General features: G+C 37.3%; 1 protein-coding gene across 11 annotated transcripts in view; it reads right to left on the reverse strand.

The window, feature by feature from the left end:
- Positions 1–472: 472 nt before the first annotated feature.
- Positions 473–20,867, reverse strand: part of wdr37 (WD repeat domain 37) — a 141,119-nt gene continuing 120,724 nt past the window's right edge. For all 11 annotated transcript variants that reach the window (XM_069914683.1, XM_069914685.1, XM_069914691.1 and 8 more), the window contains 3 exons: positions 20,097–20,231; positions 5,687–5,801; positions 473–4,001 (listed from right to left, as the gene is read on the reverse strand). In XM_069914683.1, the coding sequence (XP_069770784.1) occupies positions 3,870–4,001; positions 5,687–5,801; positions 20,097–20,231 (382 nt within the window). In that variant the 3' untranslated portion in view covers positions 473–3,869. The remainder of the gene's footprint in view (positions 4,002–5,686; positions 5,802–20,096; positions 20,232–20,867) is intronic.

Consider the following 20,867-nt stretch of genomic DNA (forward strand, 5'->3'; position numbering starts at 1 on the left):
ACAAGAGGCATCAGATGCTGGCTACAAATGAAAGTCAGTTCATCCAACACAGTGGTTCCCAACCTTTTACTTTCCACTCACATACCACTTTAACTATTCCCTATGCCATAAGTGTTCTGTGATTAGTAAGGGATTGCTTAAGGTAGGAAGGGAAGGTTGAGAATCACCCAATTATTACTGAAATATTTTACTTGAGAAAAATTGTTATTGGCCCATTTCCTTTGGAGTTTTGAAACTGTGCACATAACAAATCAATTTGGAATGATTAAAACAGTGGTTTTCAAACTTTTTCTTTCCACCCACATACCACCCTAAGCAATCCCTTATTAATCACAGAACACTTATGGCATAGCGAATACTTAAAGTGGTATGTGAGTGGAAAGTAAAAAGGTTGGGAACCACTGATCTAACCTAAAAATGTTTTACTGCTAACGCAATGTTTCAGCATCATTATGCAATTAAACACACTAAATTCAATAAAAGTTCATTTAATGTTTCTCAAACTTCCTACGTGATACAGCAAATCTGAAATTATCATTATGTTCATCTTGATCCATCATAATCCCCAGTATTTTTTTTCAGGAACAAAACCTTTTGAAAAAATGTGTTGTCCAGTGTAATTAATCCAGTGTCTTCACACAATATCAAGATATTATGGCACCATATAAAGATTTTCATTTTCTTTTTACAACATGATTCAAGTCCAAGATATGCAGAATGTCTAGCCTTATTCTCTGCTGAACATCCTGTACCTTAATTATACGGTTTACATTTCGGTACAAATTCTACCACACTTGATGTAATGTCAGAAAAACAAGTCAGATTTATCCACAGACGTTTACATCCCAAGTATATTAAAGAATATGTTTATAGTGTAAAAATATGTAGGCTGTAAATAGCAGAATTTGACACAATGCATTAAAACAAATACCTTCATTTTCTTTCACACAAAAGTGACAGATGATTTTACAAAGCACGATGCAAATGGCTTTTTTTTCTTCTCAAAATATATCTGCCTTTCACTGAGAGTGTTTACAATTCTAATAATCCTACCTAAATTATGTAATACACACAGAGCAAAACAAAAAAAATTGCAAAATAAACAGCAATTGACAACTAGTTTGGTAGAACAGATTCACTTCCACTGCTGCATTATTGTAAAATATGCTATATGGATGTACAAGTGCAGGAAGTTTGGTAGCACGAGGAGTAATTTCATCAATGATTCTGTCTGTGAAATTCGTTGCCACAGACAGCTGTGGAGGTCAAGTCATTGAGTACCTTTAAAGCAGAGATTGATAGGTTCTGGATGTGCAAGGGTCTCAAAGGTGATGGGGAGAAAGCAGAATGGGGTTGAGAGGAAAACCAACTTCAAATGGCAGAGTAGATTTGATGGGCTGAGCAACCTCATTCTGTACCAACTTGTTTTAGTCAATGCCTTGTAGTGGTATTTTAAACTGCAAAATAGTGCAGATGGGAAAGAAAATAAAGTGAAATTACACAGATAAAACATGTTCCATTAATCTGTGACGAACCTGTCTGGCAAATTGCGGTGAGATCCATTGTGCTTTTTGCAAAGAAAAGCATGACTCTGAGATGTAAAATTAATGGGTACTGTGGAGGCATCTCACATTGCCTGTAACAGAAATAATCACAATTCAGAAAAGATGAGATCCATTATGTTTCACCTTTAATTTTGCAGTTGTTTCAAATTTAAATACAGATTTGCAGAAACACTGTGTGGTGTATGAAATATGTACAATGTTTTCTTTTCTAAAGAGATGGACTGCATGCTTTTAACCAAAGACAATTTCTCCATCTGTTTCACAGTCCCATCCCTGTATTGCATGTTGACCAAATTTTGCAAAATTTGGCAGGTCAGTAATCCGAAAGGCTCAACACAACTCCGAAAGACTCAACACAATTCCGAAACTTCATTCACTGCCTGATTCAGCAATTCATGGCAACAAATTTGTTCTGCTGTAAAAGTATCTGTGGCAGCTTTCACGAGAGCTCATGAATAATGATATGGTCATCTTGGATACATTCCTCTTACTATTAGGCTGTTGTCACACTTCTGTGCTGTGTCGAAAGTAGTAGTCCAAGAGCACTAAAATACCATTTATAATATGCTTATTTACTTCTTTTTCATGAAAATAAGTTCTTTTTTTTTTTGCTGAGTTACTATGTCACACAATTAAAAAAAACACAGAAAATTAAAGACAATCACATAGAAACTTCTATCTAGAAGCCTAAACAGCCATAATGCTTATTTAGGTTACTCGACAGTTTATGCCAAAACAATCCGCTGCTTAAACAATTTAAAAAAACCCAGTGCTCTACTTGTAAAGTGCCTGTGTTGTAATTATGTCATAATCATACATGGCATTCGGTTACAGCATCTGCTCATTAGAAAGTTCCATGTATGGACAGTGATTTCAAATAACCATTTATTTTCAGTTATCAAATCCAATCCGCTCAAATAGTACAATCCAATTTCTGGAGAGAAAAAAAATCTCCTGTATTAGCATAAATGCACTGTTAACTTTGCCTGTGACAATAGAGCATTATTATATGCTCTAAAACCAACATTAGTTAAAACTTACATCATGAATATTGTGCAATGGCATATTTAGATAGAATGAGGCAATTATTGATTGGACTTGTGAATAATACTAATCTTTGGGTTTAATCTAGGAAAATTAGGTTACTAACCTTGATTTCTAGCCAGGCACTGTAATATTTGGTCTCTGAAATGGGTAAAGGTTAACAAAAGTTCTCATTTTCAATGATTTAAACTGTAATAAGAAATGCAAACATGTTCAACTAAGAATTTGTTTCCAATTGATTTAAACGTCAAATCCACACTTGTGCATTCAAAGGCTCTAGTCACTGCAAGTAACAGTAAAGGATAAGATCTACATATAATCAATGCTTTAATATTCTGTATAGTTTTCATAAACAGATTTATGATTTTTTTACACTTCATTGATCTTCATGAAGCATCCTGACATCACTCTATTGCTAACCAGATTTCTCCATTTTCCACAGAATTAGGCTGGAGGTAGGAAGCTGTCTGTGGTTTTAATATCAATTTGAAATTGCAAAGTTCAGAATAAATTGCTTGCAAAACAAAATCAACAGCAATTTTTCCAAATTAGTGTGCACTTTGACAAAATACATGAAGGGGGTCTAGCCATAAGGGTTATCACATGATTACCTATATCACATCAAGTTACACATCCACCAGTTGTACACTTTTATCAACTCATGACAGCTGATGTAATTTTTCTAATCCCAGACACTGTTGAAATTAGAGTGAACTTAATACATCTCACAAATGCAGGGTAATAAACTGATTGTCAGATACTGTATAGAAAGATTACTGAAGAACACATCTGATTGTGAAGTTGTGTCAAAATTGCTATATACCAACCATGCATTTTTCAGAAGGTAAATGTGTTGGATTTCCAGTAACAACAAACACTATAACTTGCACCTAATTCACATATACAAGAGCATCTTTTTTTAAAAATTACCTTGCTCACTCTGCTACAGAATCCAGCTATAACTTCGATGAAATTACTTAAATGTTTGCTGCAAGAAGGTCAACCAGTTCTAAAGACCAACACAGGAATTATAAATTACAACAAAAGAAATATTTATAATAAATGCACACAAGATTGGTTGGATTAACCAAGCATTGTTTTGGAGGCAATACATGCAGACTATGCATGTCCAGCCATGTCCAACCAATCACACAATGCTCACTTTGCTGGAAGACTCACAGCATTAACAAAAATAGAAACATAGCAAGCATATAAAGACTGGAGGTCTTCAAAGTCTTTTCTGAAACACTTGATGGTATTTTATTTTTCTTGCAAAAGTGCTGGGATATTGATATTCCAACCAATGGCTTGACGATCAAAACCGCACGAAAAGAGGTTGCATATGGGATTGTCTTCGCTCCAAGCTGTGCAGCACACCATTCGCCGATGACCCTGTTGTAAAAGAAGTCCACAATAAATTAGCTTTCTTTTCCTCTTCATTGAATGTATAGTAGTGAAACATCGGAACAGTCCCTTCAACCAAGATGTCCGCGGCAAACACGGATCCTAAATTAAACTAAAACTCTGTGACTTGCACATGAGACATTCCCCTCATATTCATGCGTCTGTCTAGAAACCTCTCGAGTGCTTACTGTTGCATCTGCTTCCACCATGACTCCTGTAATCTGTTCTAGGGACCTATCGCGTTCTGCCTTAACCTTAAATTTGTAATACTTGTTTAATGAATGCTGATGGGAACATTATAATTCGACAAAAATGATAATGTTTCATCCTGCAACCCACTTAACAATCAATTGCAATCAATTAATACTTAAAATTCTTTGGTTCCTATGAAGCAAGTCATTGATCAAGTCACACATTCTTCACATCCTACATCACTTCAAACTTGGATCAGTGTTTAAATGAACCACTATTTTATTCAATATTCTCACACTGTCTTTGTAATAAGGATTCATCTAGTATAGAACTAGACTTCTGGTTTTAATATTCCTTGAACATTTTACATGGAACATGTGTTCCACTGCGAATGCAAAATTAACAATCATGTCTTATAATTCAATCACTCCAAATCATGTGGTCTGCACTTTGGCTTGGCTTCGCGGACGAATATTTATGGAGGGGGTAAAAGTCCACGTCAGCTGCAGGCTCGTTTGTGGTTGACAAGTCCGATGCGGGACAGGCAGACACGGTTGCAGCGGCTGCAGGGGAAAATTGGTGGGTTGGGGTTGGGAGTTGGGTGTTGGGTTTTTCCTCCTTTGCCTTTTGTCAGTGAGGTGGGCTCTGCGGATATGCTGCCCGCCAAACTGTGAGGCGCCAAGATGCACTAACCTTCCAGCATCCATCTTGTAGTATTTGTTTCCAAATTGCATTTACCCCTTGTGCAAATGCAGTTGTAAAATTGAAGGGTCTAGGATCAATATTGAGCTTTAACACATCTCAACAATCAAGGTTCTTATTTAGGTGTCTACGCACATGCGTGCATGTGTAAAACTATTCCTAAAATCTTGTCTGCATGCGAAGCACTTTGGATTTCAATTACAAATATTTCATTGGGCATTTTACTGATTCCAAGGATATTCAAGTTACACACAAATGTGACATCGATAATGCTGCTGAGTATCTAATGTCAGCTTTCCCAACCCCCCCCCCAATTAAAAACTCAAACACAATAGAAGGATAACACCAATATACTTTGAGCAAAGAATACAGATGAACAAGTGGCAATATTTACAAGTTCGTTCATCATTTAATTTTAGATTGTGCACTACTACATTTCATAATTTCACATTTCTGCAACTCTTTCAAACTTTCTGATTTTACAAGAAATTAATTCACTACTCACTGTAATATAAAATAAATTTCAATAGATTTTCTTGATGATGGATTAACAAGTTTGCTTGGCAAAAAGGTGACACTCTTGTTTTCTAGAAATTGTTACACATCTGTATCTAAAGTGTGATCAGTAACTAGGTTCAAGCATCAAGGGTTAACAGCTATGCCATTAAAATTGCATCTAGGCAATCCCAATTCTAATAGTTATGACTGTGTTTAAAAAATATATTAGCCTACGAGAGAGAGATAGAAGAAATGAAATGCCTACACACAAAGTAGATTACCTGTCGGTTACTGCGGGGAAGACGGGCTAAACGTACTCCTGACATGTCGAACAGTCGAACTTGACGATTGTCATGAGGAAGTGCTATGATCCTCTGACTCACTGAAACACTTATCCTGCAATACGAACAAAGAAACACATTGTGAAAACATTTTATTATCAAACTTGATATGCAGAGCAAGGACGGAAAGAGCAGGACGAATTACTGTATGGGAAGACTGAAAGATATCACTTCTCCAGTGCCAAATTTCAAAAGTATCTTATCTAGATTTAGTTCTGGCTTCTTGCACATTTCTCATTATAAAAACATATTTCAAATTGTGATACTCAGAGATCCAGACAGTCAAAGTCGCTCTGTCCCAATGGCCCATTCAATAGTTGCATCCACACTTTGACAAAAATAATTCCTTATACTTTTCCTGTACATTGTCTTTTCTATTTATGAATCATGTTTTTTTTTAAATGATAAAAACTTATCCAAATGCACCTGTGCTTGAAATCAGTTTCTATCAAATGAACAATTCATTTTGTTTAAAAGGATGAATTAAGAGTAAAACACAAAAATCTGCACAGACACTGTGATTGAAGTAAAAACACAAAGCTGGAGAAACTCAGCAGGTCAAACAGTGGACATAACCAACGTTTCAGGCTTGAGCCCTTCATCAAGGTAATGTATCTTTATCTTTGCTAATATAAAGGTACGTTTGATCTGCTGAGTTTCCTCCAGCATTGCATTTTTAGTAGGATGAACTTGTTTGTTTAGAAAAATTTGGTTGTTGTCCAACAGCATAAAAATTTCAGGTCTTCGTCATAACCAATCCAATTTTCCCTACATTTGTATGCCAACTCATTTTCTCCCATGGTCCACCTCCAAGTTCAGTGGTTGGTGGATGTGGAGTGTCACAGTATATAGATATGTTTTGGGGAGATAAATTGGGGAAGGTTTGTTAGTGTAGGTCACATACAAACACTTTAAAACAGATCTTATTTAAAATACTGGAGCTCTGCTAATCACATATCGGCCCAAGAGCCTTTGCAAAAGCTTTGGAGAGTGCCCAAGAAACTTCACTAATGGATTGTTGTTTACAAAAAGGCAATAGATGAAAGAACTTGTTGGAGCCACAGACTGTCTGCAATGGAACTTGCTGTTCTAAGAGGGTCATGTAGTTTTGCAAGCAGAGAGAGTAAAACAGGCTTTCTCTCAGAGAGAGAGAGACAGAGATCAGTTCTAGTGTTACAGTCAGCAGCAGCAGCTGGGACTGGAACAGGACAAGCTGGCAAGCTTGTGGAAAACTCCATTTGGAAGATGGGTTGTGAGTGTTTAGTTCAGCCTGGTCAAAGCCCTTGTGGTTCATGCAAGATGAGAGGACTGGCTGTCTAATGTTTCACTTGGAATAAGTGAAAAGGAAGGAATTCTGTGGTGACCTGAAAGAAAGAGGCTATCATCTGGAGATCCCTGAGGGGGAAAGTTTCGTCAACAAGACATTGAAGTGGCTGATTAAAAAGGAATCAGTTGTGGGTGTACAGCATACAACAAATCTCTCTCTGAAAACCAACAGGAACCTTCCTGAGCGGTAACCATTTATCCTTCAAGCACCAAAGCCTGATGAACTTTATACATGTTAAATTCTGTGGACAGTATAAGAATTGCCTGCAACCAGTGAACTTGGAGGAATGAGAAGTGAGATTGGACTGTGAACCAAAGAACTTTCCTGAACTTACACACACATTGCATACACATGCGCTTAGAATTAGAAGGGGGTTAAGTTAGGTTAATTAAGTCAATAGTGATAAGTTAAAGTGTGATTCTGTTTTCATGTTTAAAGATAATTAAAAGCAACTTTTGTTTAAGTAACCATTTGTCTTGGTGAATATCTATTGCTGCTGGGTTTTGGGGTCCTCTGGGTTCATAACAGGAGGAATAATTTAGCCGCCTTTAACAATTTTACTACATTCACTGAGAACTGTCCTAAGCCCCAGGCAGTAGAGCACTTCTGAAGGGGGTGGGGGGGGGGGGGGAGGAAAGAAAAATGGGGTGCTCCACTGCATTTTTTATAACTGGAGGTGCTGGAGGGGAGAATTGAAACACAAGATTTGTGAGAAGGGATGTGCCAGGGGCCAAGGAAGAGGATTAAGGGACTGGCTACATCATGGAACCGGGAAAGAAATATCAGACTGCCGTGGAGTGAAGTACGCATGTTACCTGGAGGCCAACAATGGACTTGGGTTCCAGCTGCCCTGCAATGCTCAAAACGGATTACTGTACAGGAAGTGACCTCGTCCTGAACAGACTTGCAGAAGGATCATGAGGAAGTACTCCACTGGACTTCAGAACTGACAACAGTTGAAGCCCACCTCCCTAAAGATTGGAACGCACACTTTTTTTTTCCAGCACTAATTTAACCCAGAGAAAATCAGATTTTTTTTTGATCTGATCAAATGTAATTTTAAAATCACATTGCAGTTAAATAGAACATTTTTTTTCCGAAGGAGTAAGCTTCCACAAGAACTCGCAGGGACATGATCATCAAACAATTTCCTTCTGTGCTGTAATATCAAGGGATTCTATAAGGAAGCCATTCATTGCAGATTTTTTTTTTCTCTCTGTTAATATTTTGGCTGTACTCTTAAAAAAACTGGCAAAATACTGGAAGCAAAATTTGAAAACATTTAAGAAGAATGCTGCAATCTACTGTGCTAGATTAATGAAATAAGTGGTCTTCCTTATTTCTGTGATGGTATTTTCCTTTTGAATGTTGGTATTGAGTGTGCCAGGCTACTTTGCAACTCTTTATTCTCATTTGCATTTAGAAGTACATTGATTATCAGTTTATTGCCATATACATTGCACAATGATATACACCAACATCCTTACTTGATGCAACTGCAACTAGAATAATCAGAAATGCCAGAGAAACTTTAGCAGGTCAAGCAACATGCAGAATGATAGAATCTGGATGCCGCGTGACCTGCTGATTTCTCCGTTTTGTTTATTACATGAGAATCCAGGAGATTTTCTTGTTTAACTAAAAGCTACATAATATGCTAAACAGAATTAAAAACACAATAAGTACAAAAAAAAAATTCAGTTATCCTAGTTAAATGACTTTGCAATTGTGCAGAGAATCCTCTTGTAGTGGCAGAGCAGTCCGTGAATAGCATTGGAGTATTTTCTGGACATTAATAATAACTAAGAATGTCCAAAAACGCTTTGGTTGTTGAAAAGACAGCCACTGTAAGGTAAAACATCATGAGATGGGAATGTGTAAGGAGTTACCCTGCCCTGTACAGGGCTGTAACAAGATGTAAATGCATCCTTGTACTTACAAGATAAGAGAGACATTGATGGATTGAGAGGCAGGAAGCTAGCAGGGAAAGGATAGCAACAGTTTTAGTCATTGGACAAGTAATGATATGATGATGTTCTAAGCATGTATCCAAGGGTATAAAAAATCACCATTTTGCTGATAACGGCAGAATGCATTCTCCGACTAACTTTGTTAGTCGCAAGTGTTACAATCCGGTAATAAAGAACAAAGAACCCTGATTTCGACTCAGTCTGGTGTTTGTCTCACTCATTCATGAACAAAGCAGACCTAACACCACCCACATTCAATACCAAGACACTATCTTAACAGGCATAACAATTAGATTTTTTTTTAAAAAGAACCTCCAAGCAACAGTGAAACATGTTAATTTTCACGAATCTTAATTACATTTATATTCTGTCAAATAACTGCAGAGGGCGGCGGCTAATTTTTTTTAAATAACAATAAAGCAGTTAATTTTACCAGGACTAATCATAATTCATTGCCATGCTTTCAGAAACATTTTAAAACAGCAGCACTTCGTGTGACATTTCCCAAGGAGAATGATGCCAACCCATTGCCTCAATCTAGAGCAAGGGGAACATTTGAAGCAGTTTTTTTTTGTAAGAGACCATTTCTTTCATTCTTTTTTTTTTAAACTTTATTTATTCGTTCAAAAAACAATATATGACATATGCAGCAATTAATCATGAACATGATTTTTTTTCGAGATATATATCTTTTCTTTTTCTTCTTTCTTCTTTGGCTTGGCTTCGCGGACGAAGATTTATGGAGGGGTAATGTCCATGTCAGCTGCATGCTCGTTTGTGGCTGATAAGTCCGATGTGGGACAGGCAGGCACGGTTGCAGCGGTTGCAAGGGAAAATTGGTTGGTTGGGGTTGGGTGTTGGGTTTTTCCTCCTTTGCCTTTTGTCAGTGAGGTGGGCTCTGCGGTCTTCTTCAAAGGAGGTTGCTGCCCGCCAAACTGTGAGGCGCCAAGATGCACGGTTTGAGGCGATATCAGCCCACTGGCGGTGGTCAATGTGGCAGGCACCAAGAGATTTCTTTAGGCAGTCCTTGTACCTCTTCTTTGGTGCACCTCTATATATATTATATTTATATATATATATATATAGATAGATATAGATATATATAGATAGATATAGATATTGTTAGGTCTGCTTTGTTCATGAATGAGTGAGACAAACACCAGGCTGAGTCGAAATCAGGGTTCTTTGTTCTTTATTACCGGATTGTAACACTTGCGACTAAACATGTTAGTCGGAGAATGCATTCTGCCGTTATCAGCAAAATGGTGATTTTTTATACCCTTGGATATGTGCTTAGAACATCATCATATCATTACTTGTCCAATGACTAAAACTGTTGCTATCCTTTCCCTGCTAGCTTCCTGCCTCTCAATCCATCAATGTCTCTCTTATCTTGTAAGTACAAGGATGCATTTACATCTTGTTACAGCCCTGTACATTCCCATCTCATGATGTTTTACCTAACAGGAGTACAAGAACACCTCCCCTTCTTGTTACTGCCCTGTACAGGGTAACTCCCTACACATTCCCATCTCATGATGTTTTACCTTACAATATATATAGACATCTATATCTATCTATATATATATATATATATATATATATATATACACAAGAGGACATGAGTTAAGAATTAAGGGGCAGAGGTTTAGAGGTAACATGAGGGGGAACTTCTTTACTCAGAGAGTGGTAGCCGTGTGGAATGAGCTTCCGGGAGAAATAGTGGCGGCGGAGTCAATTGTATTATTTAAGAAAAGGTTGGACAGGTATATGGATGAGAAGAAGATGGAGGGTTATGGGCATTGTGCAGGGAGGTGGGACTAGAAAAGGGTGTTTGGTTCGGTGCGGACTAGAAGGGCCTAATGGCCTGTTTCCGTGCTGTAATTGTTATGTTATATGTTATGTTATATTAAAAAAAAAGAACACCCCCCCTTCAGCCAACTCTCCTAAGGAGAGCCATAAAAAAATAAAAAAGAATATTAAAAATATACATATTAAAATCTAATCAATATAAATTGAAATGTAAATATTCTATAACAGCCACTTATTAATAAAAAAATTATAATTATGCAAAACATACATAATTTTTTTCTATTATTAAACAATATTTCATCTCATTATGCCATCTATTAATATAAATCATATCTCCACGTACTAGCAATACATTTTTTCGCTACGGATAAAGCTAAATATACAAAAGCAAGCTGGAATTTATCTAATCCCAAACCTTTCAGAGGTTGCAAACTACCCAATAAAAATACTGTTGGATATAAAACTATTTTAATCTTATACAGGTATTCTAAAAACAATTGAATTTTCTTCCAAAAAGATTGTATATGTATACATAACCAAACAGCATGAAAAAAAAGTTCCAACCGTATCACCACATCTAAAACACAAATCTGATTCATGAAAACCATATTTTTTTAATTTTTCAGGTGTCAAATATAATTGATGTAAAAAATTATAATTAATCATTGCATAACATGCATTTATCAGTCTAGTTACACTATCATAACAGATATCTAACCAATCCTCTTCAGAAAAAATAAAACCAATATCCGCTTCCCATTTACTTTTAGATCTAACCCAACCCTTTTTATCCATACCATCCTGTAATATTTGATACATAAATGAAATATAACCCTTCTCTGGTACCTTCATAAGAAAAGTCTCAAATTAAGTCACTTTAGGTTTTGATAATAAAGAAATAAAGAATTCTTATCAATACCAAAACCTTCCCTCATCTGTTTAAAGATAAAAACTTACCCTCTTTAAAACAATCTCCCAAATTTTTCACACCTTTAAATCTCCAATGCAATAAACTTTGATTATGTCCATTTCTTTCATTCTGACCTTACTTTAAAATTGACAGCAAGGCGTAGTCGGTGAAGATTAGTCTTGTCAGTTATTTTTAATAAAAAGGCAACTCTGAATTCACCAGAACATTTGGGGTTTTATACAATTCTTAGTCATTATTAATGCCTAAAAAAATTACGTATGTTTCGCGTGATAATTATAATTTTTTTATTAATAAGTGGTTGTTATATTCAGAATATTTATATTTCAATTTACATTGATTAGATCTTAATATGTATATTTAATTTTTCTTTAATATTTTTTCTTTCTTTATGGATCTCCTTAGGAGAGTTGGCTGAAGGTGGGGGGGTTCTTTTCTTTTTTTCTATATATAAAAAATAACATTCATGTTTATGGTTAATTGTTGTATATGTCATATATTATTTGTTTTTTTTAATGAATAAATAAAGTTTTTAAAAAAAATTATTAATGCCTAACAAATATTACAATTAAATACTACAACAAAATCCAAACTGGATTGTAAAATCATCTGGCCCTCTCAGTACCAACATTGAGGTACTGTATAAATCACCATCAGCTGAGAAAGACACTACCTCACCACTCCAGCAAACTGGACTCTATTCAATATCTAGCATTTACATGGTCTCTGTAAAAGCACAATGCTGGAGCAACTCAGCAGGTCAAATTGGTTTGACCTCTTGGGTATCTACAGCATTGTGCTCTTACTTCAATTCCATTGTTTGCAGCCTTTCCTGTTTTACTCCCATTTACATGGTTTCCTGGTGACTGCATGGATTTTCCCTGCATGCTCTGCATTCCAAAAATGTGTAGGCTGGTAGGTTAAATGACCATATAACTGAAACCTAGTTTGAAAGGCAAAATCTGGGTGGAGATGATGGGAGCGTGGGGGGGAATGAGCACAAATCAGTACTTAATGATTGGTGTGGGTTTGGTGAGCTAGACGGTCTGGTTCTAAAATTATTATGATTTCCTAAAGCATTTTACGATCAATAAATGATCTGATTAATAGAGTTGCTGGTTCATAGTCCAACAAAATAGACAATGTGTGAATACCCAAATCTGGGCAGAGATAAATGATTTGTTTGAGATCATAACCAGAGAATTTCCCTGCTGTTCAACGAGGCAAGTTCGAAAGCTAAGAAGACACTAATGCTCGGCAGGAACACTTGGAAAATCTAATGCAAGGTCTCAATCAGAAATATCAACATTTCCTGTTCCCCACCTCCCAACAGATGCTGAGTTCCTCATGCAATTTGTTCCTCCTGGTCTGCACTTTGAAAATTTTTCAGCTTCCCTCAAGTGTCATGAGAGAACCTCAATTATTTTTCCTTTAGTATTTCATCTGAAGGACAGCAATGTACTGCCAAGAAATGCCATCTGCATTATGTGCTCAAGTGACAGAATACACGATCTTCCAATAAAGACCTGGCTGTTAATGAGTTAATTTTAAATAACAACAACATTTAAGGGAGAAAGTGAAATTCCCCACGATAATTTAGACAAATTTGGAAAAGTAAATATTTCTGCTTTTCAGATCAATTTTGAAAAGTTTTGTTACTCCAGCAATATTCTCAACATGTCGTACCTTATGTGACAAGTTGTGCTTATGGGAAATGAAGTTATTCCTTGATCCCCTCTCCAATTTATTGACTTTGCTCCTTCCTAGATCTTGAGTAGATTTTTTTGTTCCATTCTGGACGTATCAATTTGGACAGGATATCTTGGCATGAGAGAGCATGCTGAACCCATTTACCAGAATGGACCCAGGTCATTCATGTAGAGTAACTGCAGAAGCTGGGCAGAATTTAAGAGCTTTGAGAAATGTACTCACAGTGGAATTAGTAATAGAAAACAGGAATAAAAAAGTTTCCAGTAGTGTGCAATCAAAAATCAAAGGCCAAGGACAGGACCTCCAGGGATGTGATCTCAAGAGTGCTACCCATGCCACATGCTAGTGAGGTTAGGAAAAGGAGGATAATGCAGCTTAACACATGCAGCTAAAACCATAGTGCAGGAAGGAGGGCTTCAGGTTTCTGGATCAATGGGCTCTCTTCCAGGGAATGTGAGATGGTTTGGATCTGAACTGAAGGGGGACTACTATCCTTGCAGGAGTGTTTGCCAGTGCTGCTCCAGTGGGTTTAAATTAGATTTGCAAGGGCTGGGGTAGGGGTGGGGGGTGGGAACCAGGGTGCCAGAGCAGATAGAGGAGGGAAAAAATGTGAAAATTGCATGCACCATTAGAAGTCAACGGGTTGTACATGTTGGAAATGTTCTTAGGTGAACATGTAGGAAAGGCAGATGAGTTTAGAACATGGATTGGCATATGGAATTATGTCATTTGTGAAACTTGGTCGCAGAAGGGGCAGGACTGGCAGCTCAATGTTGTGGGCTTCCATTGCTTTAGACGAGATAGAACAGGGTGGGGGGGGGAATGAAAGGGGGACAAGTGGCATTGCTCGTCAGGGAAAATATCACAATTGTTTTCAGGCAAGACAGACCAGAGGGCTCATCTACTGAGCCTATATGGGTGGAGCTGAGGAATAGGAAAGGTATGACTACAGTCATGGGGTTATATTTTTATAGTCCGCCCAATAGTCAATGAGAATTTGAGGAGCAAATCTGTCAAGAGATAGCAGACAGCTGCAGGAAACAAGGTTATGATAGTAGGGGATTTTAATTTTCCACAGATTGACTGGGACTCCCATACTGTAAAAGGGTGGATGGCTTGGAGTTTGTCAAATGTCTTCAGGGTAGTTTTCTAAATCAACATACAGTGTAGATGTACCAAATAGAGACAGTGCAATACTGGATCTCCTATTAGGGAATGAGACAGGACAGGTGACATAAGTATATGTAGGTGAACATTTTGGGTCTAGTCATCATAATGCAATTAGTTTCAAGTTAATTATGGAGAAGGATAGGACTGGGCCTTGGGTTAAGATTCTAAATTGGATAAAGGCCAACTTTGAGGAAATGAGAAAGGACCTAGAATGCAAGAATCAGGATAACTTGTTTTCAGTTAAGGATGTGCGAGGTAAATGGAGGACCTTCAAAGGTGAAATTTTGAGAGTACAGAGTTTGTAGGTTCTTGTCAGGATTGAAAGCATGGTTAGTAGGCATAGGGAACCTTGGTTTTCAAGGGAATATTGGGGATCTAGTTCGGAAGAAAAGAGAGGTGAATTGCAGGTATAGGCAACGGAGCAAATGGGGTACTTGAGGAGTATACAAAGTGCAAGAAAAACATCAAGAAAAAAATAAGGAAGGCTAAAAGAAAACATGAGATTGCTTTGGCAGACAATGTAAAAGAAAATCCTAGGGGTTTCTCCAGGTATATTAAGAGCAAAAGGATAGTAAAGAACAAAATTGGTCCCCTTGAAGATCAGAGTGATTGACTTTGTATGGAGCCAAAAGAGATGGGGAGATCTTAAATGGATTTTTTCATCAGTATTCACTCAGAAAACGGGCACAGTCGTGGGAAATAAGAAAAACATGCAGTGAGGTCATGCAACATATACAGATTAAAGAGGAGTGCTTGCTATCTTAAAGCAATTAAGTATGGATAAATCCCCAGGGTCTGACAATTGGACAATGAATGAGGCTGGTGTAGAAATTGCAGGGGCTTGGGCATAAATATTTAAAATGTCCATTGTTTAAAACAAAGGCTCCAAAGGTAACCCTGGAAATTGCAGGCCAGTGAGCCTGACATCAGTAGTAGGTAAATTATTCAAAGATGTTCTAAAATCGGATATACCATTAATTGGATAGACAAAAACTGATTAGAGATAGTCAACATGTGTGTGATAGGTTGTGTTTAATCTATCTTATAGAGTTTTTCAAGGAGGTTACCAGGAAAGGCTGTGGATGTTGCCTACATTAGTAAGACCTTTGACAATGTCCCATATGGGAGGTTAGTCAGGAAGGTTCAGATACTAGGTATTCATGGTGAAGTAGTGAACTGGATTCAACTATTGCCGGACGGGAGAAGCCAGAGAGTAGTGGTGGATGACTGCTTATCAGACTGGAGGCTTGTGACTAGTGCTGTGCCTCAGGAATTGGTGCTGGGACTATTGTTGTGTGTCATCCATATCAATGATAGAACCATATAACCGTTTACAATGTGGAAACAGGTCATGTCAGCCCTTCGAGTCCGCACCAGTTCACTAGAACAACTCCACTAGCTCAACCCTCCCACTCTCCACCCATAAACCTCCAACCCCCTCACCTCCATGTACTCATCCAACCTTCTCTTAAATAACAGAAGGGATCCTCCCGCAACTATCTCATTTGGAAGATCATTCCATTCTGCCACCACTCGCTGAGTGAAAAAACATCCTCTAATATTTCTAAAATCTTGCCCCCTCATGCCCTCTTGTTCCAATCAAACATTGAAAATTATCTTTGTGGAGGCTGATTGGATCTTTGCTGCTATCACCCTACTGACACAGCCAATAGAGTGGGCTTGCGATTTTAATTTAGGGCACAATATTAAGAGAGGAAACTTAAGGCCACTGGTCATGGAAAGAATGTGGGAACTGTGAGGAAAAAAAAAGAAAATTTAGATGGAAACAGGATAGTGACTAGACATCTCATCTGTTGTTTGGAATATCATAAGAAAAAAAAATTAATTTCTTACAAAAGGGACCAAACATTTACAAATATTCCAATAAAAAGGGCATTAACATTGCAATATTGGATTTTAACTGTAATCCTGATCTAATAGACACGTGCAAGTATCATTGCAAACTGAGAACAATTATTGTATTTTACAAACCAGGCATACCCCCCCCCCCCACCAGCATGTTATATGCGCGTGTACACTATATGAGAATATTTTTACATGTTGGAAGAACGCGCACAATTTAAAGTGGGTATGGGAAAGCTGAACTGGCAATTTATAGCTGGTGTGAGAATATAATAGTGGCATTGAAAGAATGCACACAATATATAGTGGTCGTCAAAAAGATGCACCAGCAACTTATTGTGAAGTCACAGCAAGTGTGGGAATATAATAGCAGCATTGAAGGAACGTGCACAATTTATAGTGGCTGTGGGAAAGATGCACTGGCAATTTATAGCGAGCATGGGACTGTTCTAGTGAGCGTGAGAATGTAATAGCGGCAATGAAAGAACGTGCACAATTTATAGCGACCATGCAAAATTTTGATTTTAGGAATACCTCTTTGTACTGAATGCCATAGTATTCCTATAAGCAGGACATTCTGGCTGGGGCACTGCCGCTTATCAATATTAGTTGCCCAGACCAGTCCCTGAGGGAGATGATTAACACATCAAGTGCCTCTGATTTCAGACACCATTAGAATTAAAATGTAATTGATTCCTCTCCAAAGCTTGTTAATGTGTTGCAGCAGGATATCATCTATGTAATGGGTGATTGACATCTCTGGGAGAAGTTGATTGGGTGTTAATTGCAGGGGATTAACTGTGGCAAATACTGGTTGTGCTTTGTCTCATGTACCATTTAAATGCCAATTGCTTTTGTTGGTCATAAATTAGAATATTACACCCGTGTGATATATGCATGTGCACGATATACTTTTGACCCTATTTATGGTTTTCTGTGCATTATGTGCATGTGCACATTATGAGTGAAAATGCGGGAATTAAAAATTTACTCAAAGCTTTGCTTTTTCACTTGTATTTTCACCAGTTTTACTGTTACAGTGCCTTTTGCTTTGATTTTGCGATGCTGGATTTCTAATTCCATCCGCTACTACTCTAATTTCCATTAGTAACCTAGGGAATTATCTGTGAGGGAAGAGCAATCTATTATAAAACAAGGGCAGATCTGCTTATGGATTCTGTGGAGGGGGACAAAAAGGCAAGAGCCTGTGGAGTGAAGAACTCCAAATTAGATAAGATCGGTGGCCATCTCAACACATGATCCACTGAGAGCTAAGAGATCGAGTCATAGAATCACCCAGCACAGAAGCAGGCTTTTCAGCCCAACTCGTCCATGCTGTCCAGTGAACATTCTTTCACATCAATTCCATCTTTTCGCACTTGGCCCGTAGCCTTTTATGCCTCGGCAATTCAAGTGCTTGTCCAGGTATTTCTTAAGTGCAGTCAGCAATCTTGTTTCAATGACCCTCTCAGGCTGTTCATTCCAAGTACATACCACTTACTGGGTGAAAATTTCCCCCACCTCTTCTATCTCCTCTAAATCTCTTATCCCAAATCTGTGTCTGCTAATTTCACGTGTGTGTGTGTGCGTGTGTGTGAGCGTGTGTGTGTGTGAGACACACACACACACACACACACACTTCAAATGTGAGATTTCTAGTTACATTTTTCATAAAAACAAACTCAATACAAACCCAAATATTCCTGTGAATGTACCACGTGACCTCAAAATCCCGTAAAATGGTTTAGACACGAATAATTAGATTTTAATTCCATTTTTACAATAATTATCTTGCCTTGCTATCAGTAAAAGGATATACTTGTAGCTCTGTCTATCTGTCCATGGCAAAATGAAACAAGCAGAGTTGCTCAAGTGGCGCCACTGATCTTCACCCAATTTTATGGGTGTGCTTCATAGATAAGGTTTTTTTTTATTATTAAGCTGGGTTGGATATTAAATGAGAAAATTGGAAAGTAAAAAAAACATGGAATTTAAATAAATTAACTGCAGGAAGGAAGCTCACAAGCAATAGTTTCCTTTTCCACATCTTGCTTCATTAGAGCCTCGCAACATTTTTCCACAAACATGAAAAACACAGGTTCATTAAAATATCTTCCAGACCTGATAAAGATTAACATTCCTGACACATTAACTTCATCTCTCTATGAATACTGATCTAAATGCAAAGAAGTGTTCCACTATTTCTGTTTGCAAATCAAGGAATGAAACGGTTCAAAAATAAAAGAAACCCAATGTGCTGCAATCTTGAGCACACAATGAAAAGCTGGAGGGACCCGGCAGATGAGGGAGAGAAAAGGGGACAGCCAACGTTTCAAGTTAGGGCTTCTCTCCCACCCCCAAGACTCAATTCTTTGAAATCATGTGCTCAAATGCTATCTCCTCTTGTGCCCAGTTTGGAAATCATCCCTGATTGATCCACTTAGTCTTAAGTGCCCAGCAGATATCTGAGTCAATACCCAATTTTGGGAACTGAAGTGGATCGAGAAAATCCATTTGATCGCAGCACATCTCTGATATGAATGGAAATTGTCACAGTGGAGCAGCCAACATTAGAGGCTGAGGCAATCTGAGGAAGCTTTAAACAAGGATTGCTATTCTGACAAGTATCCTGGCACAGATTAAATCCTTCGATCCTTGATGGAGGGTCTTCAACCTGAAACATTGGTTCTGTTCCTCTTCCCGTATATTTGGCCTGACCTGATGGATATTTTCCAAATTTTCTGTTTCTATTTTAGAAATCCTTCCCAGTATATTTTGGCAATCAATTCATGATTAGGAGAAACTAAATGTATGTAGACAACCGTATAGCACTGCCCGTGTGAGTAAATAACATTTAATCGATAACATTCTTTTGAAAGATCATCAGGTGAAAGATTATCAGGTGAAAAATTTAAATTGTTTCTAATATAATTCACACGGTATCAATTTATAAACATTGACACTGTTCAAATGGATAATCATATGGGTTGCATGTGACTGTTAACTTCAGTATTTCTACTTTGAGATGTGAAACATAGATCCAGATTGGCTAAATGACTGATTTTATGAATACTGGAGGGATTTGAACTTAAAATTCTTGAAGTGAGAAAAAAAAATCTTAAAATATTAAAGTATCTCTCTCAGTAGTGTCACAGAAACAATTTAAGATCAAGTTCCTTTTGTTTAACTGAAGTATTTTGTTTTGTGCATCAGTGTTTCAGATCGTCATTGACATTAATCTGCAAAATACCTTTAGATGCTTCTCTGCAAAACATAAAGTTGCCGCAAGACTAAGGATATACTTTGTGAAATTTTAGTAAACATTAACTGTGGTTTCAAAGCAGAAAAGACCACATTTAACCTTTCTTTTGATCTAAGAATATTGCATGGTAAAGAGTCAAATGAAAAACTTTTTAATGCACTTCACAATAACGAAGATTCTAATGAAGAGGATTAAAGCTGAGAATGAATCACAAATTAACAAGTAATGAGAGGGAAAAATAGGAGAAATTAGTTCCTTAATAACTAATAGCAATTTATAACTTCAAGATATATTTAAAAATATTATACCTGTTGACTGCCGAGTCGGTACGAATTGTTGCTATAGGAGACCGCATGTTCTTCAGATCCCAGACTTTGACAGTTCTGTCATCACTACCAGATACAACATTATCCCCCACAGTAAAAACAGCAGATGTTACAGTCCTGAAAGACACAACAAATAACCATTAGGTAACAATGCCAAAATAGACTTTTGAGCTTAAAGTTATAAATTTCAATCATAATTTCCTATAATTTATCTTCATCAGTAAACCTTTGCATTTCAGAAACTAGTCAAGGATCATCTTATTGAATAGAATAATATTTCTAGAGACGAAAAGTATCAAGAAATTAGGATATACAAAAATAACTTCACCTTGAGGAAATGAGTAACAAGGAAAGGTCAAATTGGTGAGGACTTTGTACCCTGGAGCATAGAAGAAAAAAAAAGGGGAGATTTGATAGAGGTATACAAAAATAAGGATTTCGATAGCAAATGCAAACAGACTTCTTCCACTGAGGTTAGGTGAGACAAAAAATAGAGAACATGGGTTGTGGATGAAAGCTGAGGTGTTTAGGAAGAACATTAGGGGGAACTACAATGCAGTGTGTGTGGAATGAGCTGCCAGCTAAAGTTGTGAATGAGGTCTCAATTTGGATATTTTTTTTAAAATTGGGTAGATGGATAGCAGGGGTATGGATGGCAATGGTCTGGGTGCAGTGATCAATGGGACTGTGCAGAATAGTAGTTTGACATGGACTAGATGGGCTGAAGGGCTTGTTTCTGTTCTGCAGTGTTCT

The sequence above is a fragment of the Narcine bancroftii genome, chromosome 1, assembly GCF_036971445.1.
Source record: "Narcine bancroftii isolate sNarBan1 chromosome 1, sNarBan1.hap1, whole genome shotgun sequence".
NCBI lineage: Eukaryota > Metazoa > Chordata > Chondrichthyes > Torpediniformes > Narcinidae > Narcine > Narcine bancroftii.